Source organism: Canis aureus, unplaced genomic scaffold (genome assembly GCF_053574225.1).
Source record: "Canis aureus isolate CA01 unplaced genomic scaffold, VMU_Caureus_v.1.0 NW_027326479.1_RagTag, whole genome shotgun sequence".
Taxonomy (NCBI): domain Eukaryota; kingdom Metazoa; phylum Chordata; class Mammalia; order Carnivora; family Canidae; genus Canis; species Canis aureus.
In genome coordinates this window covers 33,305-53,494 of record NW_027554418.1, presented here as the reverse complement: position 1 = coordinate 53,494, position 20,190 = coordinate 33,305, and the positions used below count along the sequence as shown (strand labels likewise).

Genomic DNA, 20,190 nt, shown 5'->3' with positions numbered 1-20,190 from the left:
GGATCAGACACTCACATTTGTGTTGGTGGGAATGTAAATTGGTATAAGCCCCCAGGAAAGGGACAGCAATTTGGCAAAAATTAACAAATATCCATCATTTATCCTTCCACCCAGCAATCCTACTTCTGGGATTTATCCTTGATTTATCTGCACGTGGGGTGAAAGATTATCTATTACAGGACTGTGCATAATAGCAAGAGATGGGAAACGATTCAAGGGCCCATCACCAGCGGACCGGTTGAAGAATTTCTGATACATCCGTACAGTGAAAACCATGTAGCTCTAAGGAAGGAGACTGATACTCTCTCTGCACAGACTCCAAGATATATTGTTAAATCAAAAAGGCAAAGAAGAAGCAAGATGCGGTGTTGTGTGTACTGCATGTCACCTTTACGGAAGAGAGACAGAAAAGCAAGTAATCAAATGTGTTTTCATACAGGTTTGTGTTTGCATAAAGAAACTCTGGCAGAATCGAGAAAGAATTAATGAAAGTGGTGACTTATGAGTTGATGGAGAGAACAGGGCACAGAAGCAGGTGTGTGGGGGGGAATTTTTACTATATACTTTTTAATATTGCTTTTATTTTTATTTTATGTTTTAAAGATTTCAGGGCAGCCCGGGTGGCTCAGCGATTTAGCGCCGCCTTCAGCCCAGGGTGTGATCCTGGAGACCCAAGATCGAGTCTCACTTCGAGCTCCCTGCATGGAGTCTGCTTCTCCCTCTGCCTGTGTCTCTGCCTCTCTTTCTGTGTGTCTCTCATGAATACATAAATAAAATCTTAAAAAAAGATGTCATTTATGTATTCATGAGAGACACACACAGAGAGGAAGAGACACAGGCAGAGGGAGAAGCAGGCTTCCTTCGAGGAGCCTGATGTGGGACTGTATCCCAGGATCCCAGGATCACTACCTGAGCCAAAGGCAGGCGCTCAACCACTGAGCCACCCAGGCATCCTATTGCTTTGATTTTTAAAAACCGTGAAAGTACATTATCTAATTTTTAAAAAAATCTTGCTATTAGCAAGATAGAAGGGCTGGAAAACACAGTGACTACTGGAACAACAACAAAAGGGAAATCTTCAGGAGATTCAAGTAAGACACTAAAGAAAAAAAAAAAAGACTACTACTTTAGAATTTAAAATATATCATGTACTACTCATTGAAGGTGAGGACAGTCCCTTTCCAGACTCAAATTTGTGGCCTGGAAGAGAAAGCAGGAGAAATATCTCAGAACTGATGTACGCAGAGGCAAGACATAGAGGGGGCAAAGCTACAAAGCTGGAGACGCCAGTCAAGAGAGCTAACATGCAAATGAAAGAAAAAGGCAAAGACCCCAATACTCATGCAACAAAGAGATTTCTCTAAGCTGAAAAAAGACCCACGGCTATCCAGAGACTGACGGGGTTTTATGAGTTCCAGGAGGAGGAGTGTTGAGAAAAAGCATCCCTCCCTTCTGCACATCCTAGAGGGGATGTTTGATCAGGAGCCGCAGGGAAAAGCAGAAGCCACGAATGAAATGCAAGGGGTAGCAGGACAGCAGAGGAACAGGACAATCAGGAGCAACCTGATAGAAGGGGGAAAAGGAAACCCGTTAAAGATTCTGAAAAGAGTGCATTATCCCAACAAAAAGACAGTCAGTTTGGGTTTCCAAATTCAGTGGTAGGAGATATATATATGAAATAGACGTAAAAACATGATAATGTTGAATATAGAAGGATACTGAGAGATACCAGCAAGTGCAAAAAATAAAACCCAATAAAATAGAAAGAGTGGCCCTGCTTGTAACAGCAAGATGGTGATTCAGGTTGAAACCACCCACCGGGTAAAGAGGGACACCAGGGGATGATACAAAGGCACACTCTGTGATGCCAGGACAGTCAAAATCTGTGTGCACTGCCAACAAACTTGTAGTTAAATATAAAAAGCAAAACCTGAGATGCCTGGGTGGCTCAGTGGTTGAGCATCTGCCTTGGCTCAGGGTGTGATCCCGTGATGTGATCCCGGGGTCCTGGGATTGAGGGATTGAGTCCTCCCCGCAGGGAGCCTGCTTCTCCCTCTGCCTGTGTCTCTGCCTCTCTCTGAGTCTCTCATGAACAAAAAATAAAACCTTAAAAAAAAAAAAAGCAAAACCTGCTAAAAGTACAAGATCTTTACAAAGAAAATCTGAGCGAGAGATGTAATAAACCTCTATTGGAACTGGAGTAAAAGACAAAAACAAAAGGAAGTCTACAAAGGAAACACAGGTTTCAATAACGTAATCGATCAGCTTGGCTTGATATATACCAGACCTTATGTCCCTTAGATGGAAAATATACGATTTTTCCACTATGAAAAACTTAGAAAAACCATTTATTTCTTCGGTCACGAAGGAATCCATAGAGAAATTTAAAAATGGAGATTTTGCAAATCTAGGAAAAATGAATACTTTCCTAGGAAAAAGGCAAAATGGCCAAAGTGAACAAGAAGGAGTGGAAAACGTGAAAAGACCAAACTACCGTTGATGAGAAAAAAAGTCTGCCCCTAACAAAGCACCAGGTAGGTCCAGAGGGTTTCAGGGAGGAGGCTGAATGGTAGGAACCTCTCGGATTCAGCCGCTGTCCCCCTTCCTTGGCCAGGAGGCAATCCTAAGTTTCTCTCTAGCGACTGGCGGGGTTCTGGGGACTCCGGGGACAGCTCCTCCAGCGCACTCCCACGGCATCCTGCAGGCACCCCTGCCACACCAGATCCTACCTGTGGGTCTGCTAGCCCATCTCTCTTCTGGGACAGAAAACTACCTGATGGCAGGGACCATGCCTTGTTTCTCAGTGGCACCTGCCATGTACTGAATCCATGACACAGTAGGTGAAAAATCGCAGTGCCATTGTCAGTGTACCGGGATGCCCCGGGGTCTGTAAAAACTCTCCCACACAGAGTAAAGCAGAATGGATGAAAAGAAGCCAAAATGCTAATAGTCATTATTATTTTAAAAAAGATTTTATTTATTTATTCATGATAGACCAAGAGAGAGAGAGAGAGAGAGAGGCAGAGACACAGGCAGAGGGAGAAGCAGGCTCCATGCAGGGAGCCTGACCTGGGACTTGATCCCAGGACTCCAGGATCACGCCCTAGGCGGAAGGCAGGCGCTAAAGTGCTGAGCCACCCAGGGATTCCCTCTAATAGTCATTAGAGTGAGATTGCCCATATTCGCCAAATATTTGCAATGGCGTTAAGCTATTTAAAAAAAAAAAAAAAGATTTTATTTATTTATTTGAGACAGAGAGATAGAGCACGAGTGGGGATAGGGGCAGAGGTAGAGTTCTCTATGCGGGGCTTGATCCCAGGACACTAGGATCCTGATCTGAGCCAAAGGCAGATGCTTAACCTAGGGAGCCTCCCCAGAGCCCCTCCTTAAGCTATTTTTATGGGGGGGGGGGGATAGTAATTTACAAGTTGAGAAGATTCCAGGAGCACTCCAGTTGCGTGCAGCAGAGGCAGGAAGGCCCCCCTCTGGCACCTTTCTTGGTTCCTCTGGCTTCCTCTCCTAGGCCAAGTTGGCTCAGCCCCCAGGACAGACATGGAAGCCCTGAGAGGGCCCCCTGCCCTGCTCACCCAATGCCTCACGGTGGACCTCCACTCGGAGGACCCATAGGAGCCCAGAGCCTGGGCTAGGCAGAAGGGTCCTGCAGGCTCTGCTGTGCCTAAGCAGCTGCTCTGGAAGTCCCCTCAACACCACAATCCTTCCTCAATTTGGCAAGAGAGCCTCCTGCACTTGAGCAAGGACCCCTATGTCCCTCAGACCCAGTCCCTGGCAGCACCATTTCCCTCAACGCCAATCAACCTCAACTGTCCCCTGACCTTCTAGTCTGGAACCCTGACCATGTTTGCATCAGCTGGGCCTGGCCCTCCCCACTACTGGACACAGACAGCTCCAGGAAAGGCAGAGACAACAGATTGAGTGAGAAGCCGGCCCCTGGCGCTCAGGAAGGAAGTGGGGAGGCAGGTGGACCCGTCTCAGGGGGGCTGGGGACTGAGAGGTGAATCATAAGGCTCAGGTTCAGGGGAGATCACCCAGGGGACTCCACAGAGCCATGGGGGCTGCCAGGGGCCTGGGAGGTTGCTCCTTTCTGCCCTGGGAGCTGTGGGTGGGGAGGACAACTGGTGGCCAGGAATGTGGGCTGGGTTGGGAGGGGGCTACCCAAGAAGCTGCTCTTTCATGGGTCAGGCCTTAGGCTGGGCAGTGGGGCTCTAGGGTCAGCCTGGGGCTGCAGGTGAGTCATGGGGAGGGAAAGGTCAAGCCAGGTGTGAAGAAACCAGCCGGGCCAGCCCAGGGCTGCTGTTCTCCAAGGGTGGGTCGGGGGGAGGTAAGACAGTTGCTGGGAGGAGGGCATACAGACAAGGGCGCTCACTGCCCCCCCTCCTTGGCCTCAGCTCCCCTGCTCCTCCTAGAGGGCCCCCTGGCTGGTCCCAAAGGGGGATCCAGGTGGAGGGATCCCTAAGGCCAGTTCCTTTGCCTTAATCACCGCTGCCTGGGGCGGCTCTTGGAGTCTGTCCCAAGGGGTGGGTGCCAGGCCTGGGATCCAGAGAGGAGGGTGAGGTGCCTGCCCGCCAGGCACCTGGCAGGGGAGTTTCAGCATGAGTGCAGGAAAAGACCAGGTGGAGGTCAGGGAAGGAGGAGAGAGGGTGGGAGAGCTGCCAGGGCACGACCCCGCCTTCCCCGGGCCCCATTGGGAGTTGAGGGGTCACTCACAGTTCTCAGCACAGGACAGGGAACCAGGGCCCCGGAGGCTCCTTCTAGTCCGGCTGCCTACTCAGGTGAGTAGGGCTGGGCTGGCTGCATAGGAAGCTGCCGAGGCCTCTGGCTGCACCTCTTTCCTCCCTGTGGCCAATGTCTGGGCAGCAGGGGCGGGCTCCCGTCCAGAGGGCCGGCCTGGGCCTTTCCACCTCAGAGGCCCTGGGGTGGGGATGGTGACCACACCCTGAGATCCCCAAGTCAGCAGGTCCCCCTCCCCCACTCCACCGCAACCACGGGGGAGGAGTCTCAGAGGCCCCTCCTCCTCCCTTAGAGGGGGTGGGGGCAGAGTGCTCCAGAAGGTGTGCCTCTGCCCTCTCCTGGGACAGCTTCTCCCACTGCGCCCTGGGTAGCTGGGTGCTGGCTGGTGGACGAGGGCTGGGAATTCCTGCCTCCTTCCCTGTGGCCGGTGCCCACCGCTGGGGACACGCAGGGTGCTTGGAAAGTGAATACTTGTTTGCCTTCCGATTGTCCTGTCCCTGCTGAGGGGAACAGGCTGGCCAAGGCTGTGGCCACCCAGCTGAGACTGCCTTCCGAGCTGCTGCGGGGATGAACCTTTGAGTGAAAGCCCATGGGACCACGAGCCCCTTTGGGACAGGATCGTGTCAGGTGTAACATGCTTTGCGTCCCCAGGGTCCAGCACTTTGACCAGCACACAGCAGGTGCTCATTACATGTCAGTTGAGTGGAAGGTGAATGACGAGGCTATAAAATGCCACACAGTGCAGAGGCTTCTCTCCTCTGGGGTGGGTCCCTGCCTCTGCTGATTCCTCTCCCCATGCCACCCTCTCCCCTTGTCCACTGGTCGACTATCCCCAATGACCCAACCCTGATCCTATGTCTCCTCCACCCTCAGATCATTGCCCCTCGCCTCAGAGGAAATGGGTCCCTCCCTCTCTGCCCGGGGCACCCCACCCCCACCCTGTTGGCCTCTCTCCCTGCGTCCCGTCGTCTCCCCAACCACCTCTTCACCATCCTCAGCCTCCCACTCTTCTGGCTCCTGACCGTTCGCTTAGATTTGGGGAGCCTCCCCCCTTGACCTCCACCTGCCTCTGGCCACAAAGCATCTCTCCCTTCCCTGCCAAGCTCCTGAGTTGTCTACGCTCAGCCGGTGTCCTTACCTCATCCCTCTGGCCCCTGCCTTGAGCCCTCAGTAACCCCTTGACCAGCTCCTGATAAGGTGGCTGCTGACCTCGCAGTCACCGTTTCTGATACATGTTTAATGGCCTTTATCTCACTTCTCCTTTCTTCTGGACGTTTCTCGGTGTCTGGACAGGCACTCTCCTGTTCTTCCTCCTTGTTGCCTATTCCTTCCTCTGGGGCTTCTCTTCCCTCCCTTTGTCTGTTACCCGAATGTGGTGGGGCCTGACTGTCTCAGGTGTTCCCGGCCCCACGTCCACGCACTCTGCCCGCCCCCGGTCCACATGCTGCAGGCCACACGCTGCAGGCCTTCTGCTGGGCAGCAGGCCCCCTCTCCAGCTGCTGTCTGGACCTGGCGCCACCGAATAAACAGACCACTGTCTGCGGGGTGTGCGACTGGGAGACTGCGACTCATTCCGACTTCTCTCCCACCTTCCTCAGCCCGTCGGCCACTAGATTCCAGGGAATCGACTTCCCAAATCTCCTGTCATCACTGTGTGCCTGGGAGACCATGGAGGTCTGTCCTCTGCTATTCTCAAAGTCCCAGCCACGGGGGTCTTTTCTGAACCCCCTCTCTTCTCTGCTGAGAATCTTCCAGCAGCTGCAGGATTAAGTCCACATTGCTGGTGAGAGTCCACGAGGTCCTGCCTGGCCAGGCACTGCCCATTCCCCACAAGAGCCCCAGCAGTACAGGATGGGAGTGGAGCTGCAAGGCCTCAAGGGTGCCACATCTCACACCTGCACCCATGCCTCGGCACCACGGCACGCTGGGTGTCCTTCTATCCCAGATGGCCTGTGCCACGCTGGTCTGAGGCATCTGCCCTCTTGCCAGGCTCCTGACTCAGATGGTAGCTCTCCAGGGCTGGCGCTGTGCCTCATCAGATGCTTGGCAGGCAGGTGGGAGGCCAGTTCATGCTTAGTCAAGGAGTGAATGAAGGGGAAGGGTAGGTGCTGCCTCTCCTGCCTCCTCTAAGAAGGAAACAGGGAGGCTCACCTTTCAGGAAATTCCCTTCTCTAAATTCTGCCTTCGGGTCCCCTGGGTGGCTCAGCGGTTGAGCACCTGCCTTCTGCCCAGGTCATGATCCTGGAGTTCCTGGATCCAGTCCTGCATCGGGCTCCCTGCCTGGAGCCTGCTTCTCCCTCTGCCTGGGTCTCTGCCTCTCTCTCTGTCTCTCATGAATAAATAAATAAATAAATAAATAAATAAATAAATAAATAAATAAATAATCAATCTTAAAAAAAAAAGAAGGCTGCCTTCAATAACTAAGAGCAGACTGGGGATCCTTCCCAGGAGAGAACCAACTCCCCACCCCTGGAGTTTGTAGGGGACAGGGGGTCAGGGAGACCCACACGTGACACTGGAATAAAGCAGGGTCACAGGGGAAACAGGAACAGAGATACCAAGCCTCTTGTTGAGATCGCACGGGGAATTAGGGCCAGAAGGGGGAGCAGGCTGAGCGTCTCGACCAATACCCAGGTCTCTCCGCGGACGCCCGGTTCCTCCCGGCGCGAGCACCACCCCGCCATCACGTGTGTCCCCACCCCCTCACTCCCCGGTAACTGCTGCTGAAGAAGGAGAAAGAGAATATGGAAAGGCCCCGGAATGCGCCTCCGACGGCCTGCCTGGGAACGGAGGGGCGCCGGGGTAAGGAGCGCTGGCATCCAGCCATCTGCCCCGGAGAAGCTGGCCACCTGGCCCCCAGGGCCGCCGGGCGCAAGATCCCCCTGGCCCCCGCCCCCGTTCCTTCCGGGCGGAATCTGGGTCCGCGTCCTCACCCGCAGAATGCTGTTCCCCGCCATGGCCACAGGGGGGCGGGCTGCTCCTTGCAGAAATCAAAGCGAAGGCGGCGCCGAAGGGGATGCTAAATGCGACCCGGGTCTGCCTCCGTGCGGCGCCTGCTACGTGCCAAGCGCTTCCACGCCTCACCTCGTCGAAGGCTCACAACGCTAATCCTTTACACAGGAGGACACTGGGGCTGGGGCAAATAAGGGATTCCTCAGCAGCTGGCAGGTCACCCAGCAGGGTCAAATTCGAGTCTCTCTAGCTTCAAATCCTGAGCTCTTTGCACTGTAACCAGACCTGGTGGTGGGAAGACCCAGGAAGTCCCCGAGCGGGACGGTGCCTCCTTCCGCGGGGCATCCCACACTCAGTCCTGGCATGTGCCAGGCAACCACGCTGACATCAAGTACATCAAGGACAAAGAAAGAAACCAGAGACACAAGGTTGGGGGGTCATCCATTCACCCTTTCCACCCGTCTTTGGGCCAAGGGACAAACTGAGACCCTGAGAGAGGAAGTGAATCTCCCATAATTACCCAGCTGGTGGCAGATGTCAAAAAGATGTTTGTGCATCCTCCCTCCACGTCTCCACACCCCCCTTCCCCTGCCGCAAGTTCCTAAAGCTCAAGATGTCAGGGCCATGGAAAGGATTCTGGGGATGTAAGAGCGTTTTAAAACCGTGCTCTATTTTCGGTTGCCCAAATCAACACAACCGGATTCGAAACGAAACGAAAGAAAACAAAACAAAACAAACAACAACAACAACAAAAAACCCTCGCTGTAACCAGACCTCTTCCTGAAACAAAAAATTGGTGTGCGTGCGTGTGCGTGCGTGCGTGTGTGTGTTTAGAGGGGAACTGAAATGACTGAAATGTTGGAAGAAGCCAAAACGGGAAGCAGATCCCTGACTTTCACATCCATTATCTCATCTGATCCCCAAGCGTCTATGAGACAGGGGAGGCGGAGAGATCCTGCAGGCCCAGGATCCCGACGCCTCTCGGAATGGTGCGGCTGTCAGGCAGGTGAGGTGGCGCGCACCTGCCAGCACGGGGTGGGCGGCACACCGTACTCCAGGTCATCTGCATTTCTGCAGGAAAACGAAGTGTAATAAATAAATAAAGACCACCAACGGCTTCACCCGGGCTCAAGTCCAACTTTGCCACCAACTGAGTTACGGAAAACACTCGCGCTTCGGGGAGCTTTGGCATTTCGGAATTGCAGATGTGACTGGGAGCCTGCACCCCTCTCGTTTCGTGGTTGAGGAACGTGGGGCTCCGCGTGAGGCAGCCCGTGCAGAGCCGGCGGACGCTAAGCGGAGCGGGGCTCCTGGAGCGCGGGCGCAGCCCCCCGCCCGCCTCCTCGCTCCCGGGCGCCCCATACCTGCTGCGGGCGCTCGTCCCGCGCCGGGCCGCGCTCGTCCAGGATGGCCTCGTAGACGTTCCCGAGTCGCTGCGCGCCAGGGGGCGCGGGCACACCCAGGAGCCCGCCACGCTGCAGGCCTTGAAGCTGCCGGCGCGTCCCAGGAGGCCGGCAGGGGGCGCGACGGCGGCGCGCGCCAGGTCGTCCAGGGACTGCGCGGGCCGCACGGGCGCCGCGGGCCGCGTGTACAGGCAGGTGGGCAGGCCGGGCCCGGGGCTGCCGTGCTGGGTCGAGGCGCCGCGCCGCGCGGGGCCGCACAGGGAGCTCACGCGGCCCCGGGGCTTGGCGGCCGTGCCGTCGGGGCCCGCGGGCGCCGGCGCGCTCACGAAGCGGTAGTCGTAGGCGAGCGGTTCGGGGGCTGCGGGGCCCGGGCGGAGCGCGGGCGGCGGCGAGGAGGCGGCGGGGTCCCCGAGCGCCGGCAGCTCGCGCACGTACTGCGCCGGCAGGTAGAAGGGGCGGCCGCCGGGCTCGCGCCGGACGTGCCCCCAGTGCTCCGTGCTCCGGCGCAGCAGCCGGTAGCGCTCGTTGGGCTGGATGGCGACGCGCCGCCCGTCCTTGCCGGGGTACTCGAAGGGATGCTCCACCAGCACGTACACGTCCCCCTCGACGTCCGCCGCCATCGCCATCGCGGCCGCGGAGTCTCCCTGTGGGCACGAGGAGGAGGGGCGCGGAGGTCAGGGCCACCCAGCCGGGAGGCGCGCCGCGCTAGGGGGACAAGAGACTTGGTTGAGTCCCGAAGCCGCGTTCCTCCTGTGCCTTAGGGCCTTGGTATCTCCAAAACGGGGCACTCGGATAAAATAATCTCGAAGGTTCCCATGCCCACAGTCGCTGATGTAATTATGCCAACGCTGATTCTGTGGCATTGCTGATAAGATTTGAGCCTCCATTCAATCCCCCGGTGGGGAGGTTGTGGGTAATACTGGTCCAACTTTGCAGCCAAGGAAGCCTTGACTCAGAGAGATGGGGTTGACTGGCGGCGGTAAGTCGACACCACACTTGCCAAAAAGTTGCCTGAACCTCAGTTTCCCCGTCTGTGAAGTGGGAAAAAGAGCTCATTCCTTCCGTGCCCGCCCGCCCCCGCCCCCGCCCCGACGCCACCAGCCCTCAGGAAATCCGGGTCCACAGAGCCTCTTCCCTCCAGGATCCTGCGCCCCCGGCCCGGGCCCTCGGGGTAAGAGTTGAGGCGCGGGGCTCTAGGAGCTGCCCCGGCGCCGCTCTACCCCGGGAGTGTCCCCGCTTCGCGTAGACCAAGGGCCTTGGCATGAGGCACCAGGACTGCCAAGGCCGGGGAACCGGTTCTCTTGGTTTCTCTTTTCTTCCCCAGCGGCTCTGCGGGGAACGTGAACCCGGAGCCTGGCCCGCCCAGAGCGGCCCGCACCGCCCCCGACTGCAGATCCCACCTCCAACCTCCCAACCTCCCGAGAGAGGCTGGAGGGCCTGCCCACCTGCCCTGTGATCTCCACGTTGCCCCACGAGAGCAGAGCGGCCCCTAGAGAATGCACTACCCAGGCGGTGTCCTCCCCAAAGCTGTCCTGGAGTGATGGCCCCAACCCACCCCTCTGCATGCCAGCTTAGCTTGGCTCTGGGTGGGGCAGCCTTGGTCAGAGCCTAACTGTAAAGCTGCCCGGGTCTCACCATCAACAAGATGAATGAGTGACTTCTTGCGTGGCTGCTCCCTCCCGATCTTTACACTGACCACATCTCCTGCCCAACTGGGTCTCCCCGGGGGCAGCAGGTAGGAGCCCCTGTAGCTTGCTGAGGCTGAGGAACCCAAGGAACAGGGTCTGGCCGGCAGGGGTCCGGGTAGGGGCTCCTAGTGCCCCTTCCCCACTTTCTTAAGCTCTCCTCGATGGGGAAAGGGGTGCACAGTGGGCCCTGGAGGCGCAGTCAGTAAGCTGCCTGGAGCAAAGGCAACAAACCCTGGGAGGATACCCCTTCTCGTCACCTTCTCCTGGACCCCTGGCACTCGCTCACCTTGGCAGGGCAGGTCTCTGCGGGCCCATGGTGAAGGGCTAGATAGACCTTCCAGCCAGCAAACGATGCAGGTTAGGCCCCCATCTCGTTGGGCGGGGCTTCTGAGGGCTGGGTCGGGAAACCTCGGGGAGCAGGAGCTGCCAAGGGGAGCAAAGAGGCAGAGGGAGGCTCCGGAGGGCTGCCCCCAATTCTGGGAGGGGCGAGGAGGAGCCTGAAGGAGTGTCTGGGCCAGTGGAGACATTGGGAGCGGGCCCAGGGCAAGAGAAGGCAGGAGGGAGGGGCGGCAGCTGGCAGGGCTGCGACTGAAGGTGTGGTGTGCTGCCTGCTGGCAAGCAGAGCCCAAGGTGGGTAGACTCCCACCCTGCGCCCTCCACCAACGCCCCCCACCCCCGCGGGATTTGTTGGCCTCCAGCCTCTGTGTCCCCTGGGTGCGCTGCTCCGGGGCTGCTCCACCCCGGATCGTCGTCTCCAGGCGTCCCCTTACGGGTGAGGCCATTTGCACCCTGAATCACCAACTGCCAACCGCGAGCCCTCTCCAGCCCGATTGCTGGCACTACTCGCTTCGGGCCCACCTCCGCCCTCCCCAGGCCCTTTCCCCGCACAGCTTGGCCGGGCCTGGAAAGACTCAGGGCGGGGGTCCCAAGGCAGGGATGCCCACCAGAGCGGGGGTCTCGGGCTGGGTGGGGAGGGGACCCGGACTCGGCTCCTTCCCCAACTCGGGGGAGCGCGGAGGTTCCCTGAAACTCCAGGACTGATCCGTCCCCAGGAGCTGCTTTGGGTCCACTGGCCTGGGGACGAGAGTCACAGCGGCGCCAACGCCTGGGTCGGCGCGGGGGGCCTGCACCTGGGCCCGTCCTGTCCCCGGACGGAGGGCAGCCCTTTTCATCTCCGCTCCTCGCGGGGGGATCCGAGCCGCGCGGCCCTGCTCGCGGGTCCCGCAGCTCCGGCCCCAGCGCCCCGGGAAGGGGAGCCGGCGAGAGAGAACCCGCCACCTGCAGCACCGCACCCCCACCGGCCCCCGGCTCAGCGCCCCCCGCCCGGCCCGGCCCCGGCCCCTCGGGGTGTCCGCTCACTGGCTTCGCCTCCACTCGTCCCCGCAGGGCGCGTGGTTTCGGCGTCCGCGCTCCCTCCTCCACCGCCCAGCTCCCGCGCAGCCCGCTTTCCTGCTCAACAATACAGCGAGGGAGGCACCAGCGGAGAGCGCCGGGCAGAACTTCCTCCCGGGCCGAGGCTGGGCTGTGGCTGCTAGAGACAATCCCCGGTGTCCCGCTTCCTGTCCCCTCTGGGCCCAGGGAGCGCAGACGCCACCGCTCCCCCCCCCCCCCCCCCGCCCTTCCTGGGCCACACCTGGCTGTCTCCCGGAGGTGTAAGCAGGAGGGCGAGGATGGTGGTGTGAGGTGGGGGCGTGGGGGGGGGGCGTGGGGGGGCAGCCTCCTCGACTACTTCTGGCCAGATTTCCCTCCCACTGTTTGATTCCGTCCCCCTGCTGCCTAGATCCTCCTCTGGAAGAGGGCCACCCTCCAGTCTGTAGGGTAAGCCCAGAGCAGCCTGCTGGAGCTGGACTCCTAGCACTTGAAATTTTCTCTCCTGTAAACTGGGGACAGTGACACCTACCTCCCAGGGTAGTTGGCGAGATTGAATGAGATGCACTAAGCACAGTATAGTATCACATTATTATAGGAGCACACATTTGTTATTATGAACATTATTTTTATTAGAAGATGAGCTGTCTTCTCTGGTGTTGGGTTGTCTCCAACCCCCCATTCTCCTTCAGGCAGGAGGGGGAAGGGAGAAAGGAATGTCCTCAGAGGCACCTTGCTGAGGATGAGGCACCCAGGTCGCCTGGCCCTGGCCTCCCTGTCCCTAGGCCTCAAACCCAGTTCCTTTTGTCTTCTCAGAGCCCACTTCCTACTGACCTGGAGAGACTTGAGGCCCCTGAGGGAAGCTGGGGCTCAGGGGATGTGCAGAAGGTGCTCCCCCAGGGCCAAAAGGCATCTTCAAGGACAAGGAACTGCAGACAGAGCAGAGTGTTTCAATCACATTTTTCCACAATCTGCCTTCCCTGGAACTAGTCTGTTTCCTTCTTCTGGCCTCACCACGGGCAGTGGTGGGCTTCTCCTGGCACTTAGAGGAAGGTAGTGGCCAAGTCTAGGCCACTGGGATCCCTGATTCTGGTGCTGCTCAGCCTTTTCTAAGCCCCCCCTCTTGCCTTGGAAAACCCAGTAGGAAATAGTCCCAACATTCTTCATGTTCCAGTGTCAGGGCTCTGTGCTTTGACAGGCACAGGGAAGGTGCCACTCTGGTGGGATTTCAGGCAGCAGCTTCATCTGTTATGCATGAGTGTACGTGAGGAGACCTCCAGCAAGGCCCCGAAATCTCCCCCTGGCTCCCTGGCCAGGACTCCTAGTGGCACCTCTTCTCCCCTGCGTGCCCGCGCCCCTTGCTTGCAAATGTTTACTACCAACCCTCCCTCTCCAGGCCTCCCCAGCTAATGAGGGGGGGGGGCATCCAACCACAGGATGGCTGGTGGCCTCCCCCAGCCAGTGGCAGCATCAGGATTCAGAAGCAAGATCACAGGTGAAAAAGATCAGGTCTTTACTGCAAAATCACCCAAAATGCACACGGTAGCAGTTCCTTCCATACATTGCAAAGCGCTGTTCAGGGCCAGCGCCCCCCCGCTAGAAACAGTTTATTGCATAAAATGGCATTTTAAAAATAGTGTGGGCACCACTGAGGTTCACATCAGCTTTCCATTGGAGGTGAGAGGGTAAAAGTCAACTCATTTGATTAGCAGCTTTCTGGTGCTGGGGAGAGGGTCAGTTCTAATGCTACTAGTCCCTGGGAGGGCGGCGGCGGCGGGGTGGATACCCAACCTAAGCAAGCTCCCTAGGGCCTCACTCCTGCTGCCTCCTAGGGCACCTTCTGGTGCACATAACATACTCACGGGCCTGAGGAGCCAGGGCTGGGCCTGGGCAGCACTGCCCACCCCAGGCCAGCCCCTGTCCACTTGGGGACCTGGGGCACCTGCAGCTCTGCTTAGGCTGGGTCTGTGGGGGAGCATTAATGCTGGCTATGGGGGTGCAGGATGGGGATAAGGACCCACTTTCCCATTTAGGAGGCTTTGGCATGCTGGGCCTAGGTGTGCACCATCTTCCGTGCCGGGGACAGAGAAGTTGTGGGGCAGCCCCCTGTTACAGGCACCCCCACCCCCCACCACCTCCTCTGTTCTATTGCACAATTTATCCAGCTTCACAGGGCTGGGCAGGTGACTCAGCAGCCGAATCACCCCCAGGGAGAGGTGGGAGTAGATTCAGCTCTTTACAGTGACAGGCAATCTCCACCTGAGGCCCCCAATTCAAGCTGAGAGCAGAGAGGATGGCCAGAGGACCCAGGGCTGCGGGGTGGGGGTGGGGGCTGTGGGTCCAGGAAAGATGGGATAAGGCAGCAGAGAAATCAACCCCCAAACCCCAGGGTCTAAAGGTCACTTTGAAAACAATGGCAGGCTCCTGCTCTACCCCAAGACCCCCTTGAAAAGGCAATCATGCTCCAATGACGTTTTCCGGTCTCTGGTAGGGCCCCTCCTGGGCCAGTCCAGCAAAGCTTTGTGAATTCATGGCTTTGTAAACTGAGGCTCAGTGTCCTTCCAACAGGTGGCTGCTCCCACGTGTCCCTGTGCGTCTCTGCAGCAGGGCCGGCACTCTTTGTGGAAGGATGGGGTCACCACTCCACAGTGCGGGGCCTGGCAGTCCCGATGCCCGAGGCTGGCCGCTGGCCTGGGCTTGTTGCCCTCTCTGTGGGCCCAGCCTGCCTCTGTTCCCAGAGGGCTCAGTCATGCGGTGGGGGAACAGGGCGAGAGTATGTCTGCAGCCGCCCCCGGCCCATCTGGCTGCGGGTCTGTGGTAGGATGGGACGGCGAGGGGCTGAGGGGTAGGCAAGATGACCACCCTGCCCTGAGCCAAGAAAGGCTCAAAGTGCTGACAGTGCGGGTTCCAAGTCCCTCCCTTCTCCCTCAGGGACCAAGATCCCTAGCTGCACGAGAGCTGGGGGGCTCTGACATGGAGAAAGGGGATGGGGCTTCCAGGTGAGGTGGACAGGGCAGGGCAAACAGAGGGAGAGGGAGAGGACGGTCATCGAGACCCATCCCACCAGCCCCCGGGCAGTTTGGCACGTCGTACTTGAGCCGTGGGCAGTGAGCGCCCGGTGTAGGAGAAGGAAAGGCACCCAGTCCAGCTGGCAGGCTCTGGCCCAGCAGTGGCCTGCCTGTCCAGCCACCCGCCTGCCTGCGGGCCAAGTGTTCCCACACATTTGCTCAGCATGAGAAGGCCTGGATTTCTTGGGTGACTTGTGTAGGGTCAAGAATAAAAAAATATTTTCCGTTGAAATATGAAGGGGAAAAAAAAACCTGCCTTAAAAAACTAGACCTTTTAATCAGGAATGTGGAATTGAGAATGCGCCCAAGTCTTGTTTCCACAGTGTTTGAACAGCCCTGATGGATGTGCCATGTCTGTGAGGTGAGCTGGGGCCTGATTAGTGCAAAGTTCCCCCTCCCTGCATCCCCTGGAATGGGGGCATCTGATGATGTCCCCATGTCCGGGAGCAGACAGGTGGTAGAGGGACTGGGTGACATCATCGAGGGCTTCCTCTGGTAGGCTCGTGCTCTGGTCACATCGGAGTCTTCGTGACAGGGGAGACAGCTGTGACACCTTGAGAGGATCCGGACTGACGCCAAACCCAGCTGAGATGGGTGAGCCGAGCCGCCACCCCGCAGCCTTGGTGGGGACAGCTCGCTGACTTAGGTGAGAGTGCTCTGTTCTTGGTACTTGCGCCGGCGGGCACAGCGGGGGCAGCCCTTCTTCACCACGGCCTGGCAGCTCTGGTGGAAGACGGTCTAGCACTCGCCACACCTGGGGGATAGCAGCAAGCACCGCCTGTGCCATGGGCCGGGGGGCTGGCCAGCCTTCCTGACCAGAACCCGCGGGGAGGCTGAGCGGCACCTGCCACCCAAGGCACCTGTGCGCTGCCCCTGCATGGTCAAATAAAACCTCGCGACAATGCTTACCCTCCTTCACACCACAGGCACTGCTGACACTCTCTGTTCAAATTCACTTTTTAAGATGCTGCTTGAGACTCATGACATGACTTCTTGCCTATGTTGAAAACCCTCTGCTGTTTAAAAAACTCAGCCTAGGGGCTGAATCTAGGCCATGAGACACCTACTGAACATGAATGAATGCTCCCGCCTGCTCAGTTTTCCCCTCCCACACGGGCTGGAATGGAGGTTTGGTGGATGAATTTTTCCATTTAGAGGCTTCTGATAATGAGTGATAATCGGGTAAGATCCATCATTACTGCAGGAGAGAGGCAGGCAGGTACCACCCACAGGGTGCCCACTTTGTGCCTGGCCTGTGCCAATGCTCTGGGGCAGTAACTCATTCAGTCCCTCCTCACCCTGTTTGTAGATGACAAAACTGAGGCCCCCGCTCAAAGAGGCAGCAAGCCACCTCCTCTCTAGGGAGACAGACAGCTTCCTTGATCTAGGCAGGGGCCTTGGAGGGCTCTCTGAGCTGGACCGGAGCCTCCGTGACTGCTCAGGGCATCGGTACCGGCACAGACAGGGTGTCTCTGTATTTCTGCACAATGGCACTGGGCCTGCCTCCCTGGATAGCTGGGGCCAGCTGTGGATAGGGGTGGGGTGGCAGGCTGGGTGTCCCACATACCTGACTGTGGCGTCAAACTCGAAGGGGAAGATGATGTCGTGGTGATGGCAGATCTGGCAGATGAAGCCACGCTGGGTGCACAGGTCACAGTGGTAGACGTGCTGGGAGGCAAATCCAATCAGGGTGTTGAGGAACCCTTCATACACTCCATCCACGATCTGTGGAGGGCAAGTGCAGGCCGACAGGCCTTTCGGGTAGCTGTGCTGAGGCTGAGGCCATCTATAAAATGTGGCTCCACCTTGCCTCAAGAACTCCTATTCCCAAAGAGTATCTTCCCACTTGGGCAAGAACCACCCCCCCCACCCCCCCACCCCGGTCCAGGCTGAACAATGCAGGTGTACAGCTCCCCCACATGGAGGTCACTGGGGGTAACCGGCTTAAGGATGAGACCCAAATCCACAGTGCCCTCCCTGAAGGAAGGAATGTCCTCAACTTTCAGGCCTGGGGCCTCTCCTCCTGCTGCCCTCTAGCTGGGGACGAGGCCAGAGGCAGGGAAGGGGCCAAGGCGCTCCTGTTCCCCAGGCTTTGCTGGACTGCCTGCTAACTGCAGGGGGCTGGCACTCAGTCACCGCCCAGGAATCCTGGGACAGCCAGACACATAGTCTGAGGTGCTGAAAAGCTGCAGCCACCCCTCCCGTCTGATGTCTCCAGGAATGAGGCCCCTCTGGGGGTAGAGAAAGGCAGTCTCACCTGCTGGAGGTCGGCAACACTGTACTTGTGGGGAGACTCCAAGAGGTAATTCCTGTGGTTGAGCCTTCAAACAAAACAGAAGAGGCCCCTTATAAGGGTTTCCCGATCCGGGCCAACCTGTGTTTGTTTTCATTCCTTCAGCTGCTCACCGGGTATGAACGCCTGGCCAGGGCGGTGCCTAAGAGCGCGGTCGGGCGCCCGGGTTGGGGATCTGGTCTTCCAGGTGACCCAGGGCAAATTACTCAACATCTCTACAACTCAAGCTTCCTCACCTGAGAAATAGAGCTCTTTGAGGATTAAATAATTTATTTAAAGCATTTGGCATAGTGCCCAGCACACAGTAAACAACGAATGATTATCAGCTAGAGTTGATAACACTGTATCGTATAACTGAAATTTGCTGAGAGTAGAACTTAAATGCTCTCACCAAAAATCTACACCTAAGTAGTGAGGTGATGGATGTGTGAATAAACCAGATGGGAGGAACCGTCTCACAATGTATATACATACACCAAATTACCATGATATCCACTTTCAACATGTTATAATTTTATCAGTTATGCCTCAATAGAGCTGAAGAATATTCCAAAAAAATTTAAAGGTTATAAAACATAGAACGTCTTTAAAAAAATTATAATGAGGAGGAGGATGACCAGAGCCAACATTTATATTGGGAACTGGGCTTAGAGGTTTATATCCATTAACTCATTGCACTGTCCTGTGAGGTTGGTACTCTTATAATCCCCACCTCGACAGGAGAGCTGGAGACCTGAATGCAGAAGTCAGCCTCTGGAGCCTGCACCCTTATCCATCCCAGTGAATGCCTGAAGGTGTTAGCTGTTGTCATTACTGCCACCATTCCATACTAGGGACAGTGGGACAGAAATGCATAGGAGGCAGCCTCTGCCCCCCTATAGCCCCTGGGCAAGCGGAGGGACACAGTCAAGCATCCAGTTTCAGTGCTATGTGAGAGTCATGGCGATGTGGTCTAAGGAAGGCAGATCCCATTTCACAGTGGGGTGGGGCATGGGGGAGACACGATGAGGGTGGCTCTACTTTCAACCTCAGTAGTGGCAGAGATCTGAGGGGTTCCATCCTCAGGGATAGAGAGTAAATGGCTGCAGAAATCCCCTATACCTAACAGCTGCAGAGTATACATTTTTATCAAACACACGTGGTATCTCATTGGTTTGATTTCCACAACTAATGAACACACTTTTATATATTTATTGGCTACTGGGCTATTCCAGATGCCATGAGGGCTCTGCCTTTAGGGAACTCTATCTAGGATAGTTGTTACCAGGACTGAGAGTTAGAAGCATAGAGTCTGACAGGCTGTAGTAGTGCAAAGGTTAAGATTTCTTACCCATGGTGAATGAGATGTGATAAAGAAGTGTACCAGCTTGTGTAATTTATCTGGCATTTCAGAGCAATGAAGAAATTACTAGGACTGTGGAACTGGGTGGTTATGGCTGAACACCAGTGATTTACCAAAAAAAAAAAAAAAAAAAAAAAAAAGAATGACAGACTTAGGTCAGTTAAGTACCAATTTAAAGTAAAGAATACAAATCAAAGGGCAAACGTGACTTAAGATTAGCAATGCAACTTAATTATAAGGGTTGCAGAGCTAAAGAGAAGGCTGATTTCTCACCCAGTCAAGTCTTCTATGCCAATGTCAGGGCCCTATTGGAGAGGTAGGACTCTGAGCCCTGATGTGGGGATATTAAGACTGATGCAGTTGAGAATTTTGAGCACTCAGACTATCTTCAACCCTTTGGGCCCAAGAAAGAGAACCACTTCCACTTGTTAGGGGATAGGGACTCTATCTTATTTGATGACCACACAGGTTTCAAATGAAGCAGGTGCTTTATAATGCTTTTATTTTTCAGAACCTGACTTCATTTCACTTCCTGGGCACCAGAGGAATGAGTGTCAAATCTCAGAATGGCCCCACTGGAGAAATCTTGGGCTTGCTGAGGGAGGAGAGAGATTTATTGCCAAAAGAGAGTAGATGCACCTGGCTAATATGCAGTGTAGGAACTGTCAGAATATGCCTGGAATCTTGAGGGTGCTGGACCAGAGAATTGGAATATAAATTGCTTAATGGGGGATCTTTTCCATGACTCAGATTTAATGCCCTGACAAGGATTCTTGGAGTCAGTTTTTAATACACTGATGGGGTGGTTCTTGGAAAAGTGAAAGAATGATGGCCCATTTTAGAGATTTGATAAATGGTGTAATAAACTATTCAGAAAGCAGTAAAAACCTCAGAGAAATGGGTATGCTGGAGTGGACATTATACATAAAATACAGCTTATACTATGTTCCCTGGAAGGATTTGGAAGCAAGTTTCAAATAGCAACCAGAGGGTGCCTGATCCACAGGGGTTTATGGACATATCTCATAGAACATATTACTAGAGGCAAGATAAAACACTAGAGGTATTTCATAACACATATTCAAAAAAAGATCAAGATTGAATGAACAGAGAGATAAAAGTTGGCCACTTCAATGGAAAGTCATAATCCCTTGCTATTTCCAGACCAGAGACAGTTCTCAGATCCAGAATCCATTGATTGAAAGAGAAGCTAAGGTCTAATTGTCACTAAAGAAAGCAAAAGAATACAGTAGTGGCTGACTTCATCTTTCTAGGGTCTATAAACAATGAAATATACTACCTTATGTTAATATATATATATTCCAAC

The 20,190-nt window shown here is 55.8% G+C and overlaps 2 protein-coding genes and 1 long non-coding RNA gene across 11 annotated transcripts in view; 1 reads left to right on the top strand and 2 right to left on the bottom strand.

Annotated features, from left to right (window-relative positions):
* The window catches only part of LOC144309544 (rho GTPase-activating protein 27-like), a 23,856-nt gene extending 11,510 nt beyond the window's left edge, over positions 1-12,346 (bottom strand). The window contains 3 exon segments of the mRNA XM_077890634.1: positions 9,066-9,127; positions 9,130-9,748; positions 12,152-12,346. Coding sequence (XP_077746760.1) covers positions 9,066-9,127; positions 9,130-9,730 — 663 coding nt within the window. The 5' untranslated portion in view covers positions 9,731-9,748; positions 12,152-12,346.
* The window catches only part of LOC144309546 (uncharacterized), a 10,756-nt gene continuing 1,436 nt past the window's right edge, over positions 10,871-20,190 (top strand). The window contains exons 1-2 of the long non-coding RNA XR_013375510.1: positions 10,871-11,422; positions 15,728-15,874. This is a non-coding gene — a long non-coding RNA (uncharacterized LOC144309546). The remainder of the gene's footprint in view (positions 11,423-15,727; positions 15,875-20,190) is intronic.
* Positions 13,657-20,190, bottom strand: part of LOC144309545 (putative pleckstrin homology domain-containing family M member 1P) — a 21,462-nt gene continuing 14,928 nt past the window's right edge. For 4 of the 9 annotated variants that reach the window (XR_013375506.1, XR_013375502.1, XR_013375504.1 and 1 more), the window contains 4 exons: positions 17,635-17,757; positions 17,486-17,549; positions 16,796-16,953; positions 13,657-15,982 (listed from right to left, as the gene is read on the bottom strand). Coding sequence is in view for 1 of the 9 variants with exons in the window: in XM_077890635.1 (XP_077746761.1) it covers positions 15,967-15,982; positions 16,796-16,953; positions 17,486-17,549 (238 nt within the window). In the remaining 8 variants the exon portion in view is untranslated. The remainder of the gene's footprint in view (positions 15,983-16,795; positions 16,954-17,485; positions 17,550-17,634; positions 17,758-20,190) is intronic. The other 5 variants (XR_013375508.1, XR_013375509.1, XR_013375505.1 and 2 more) reach the window with 3 other exon arrangements.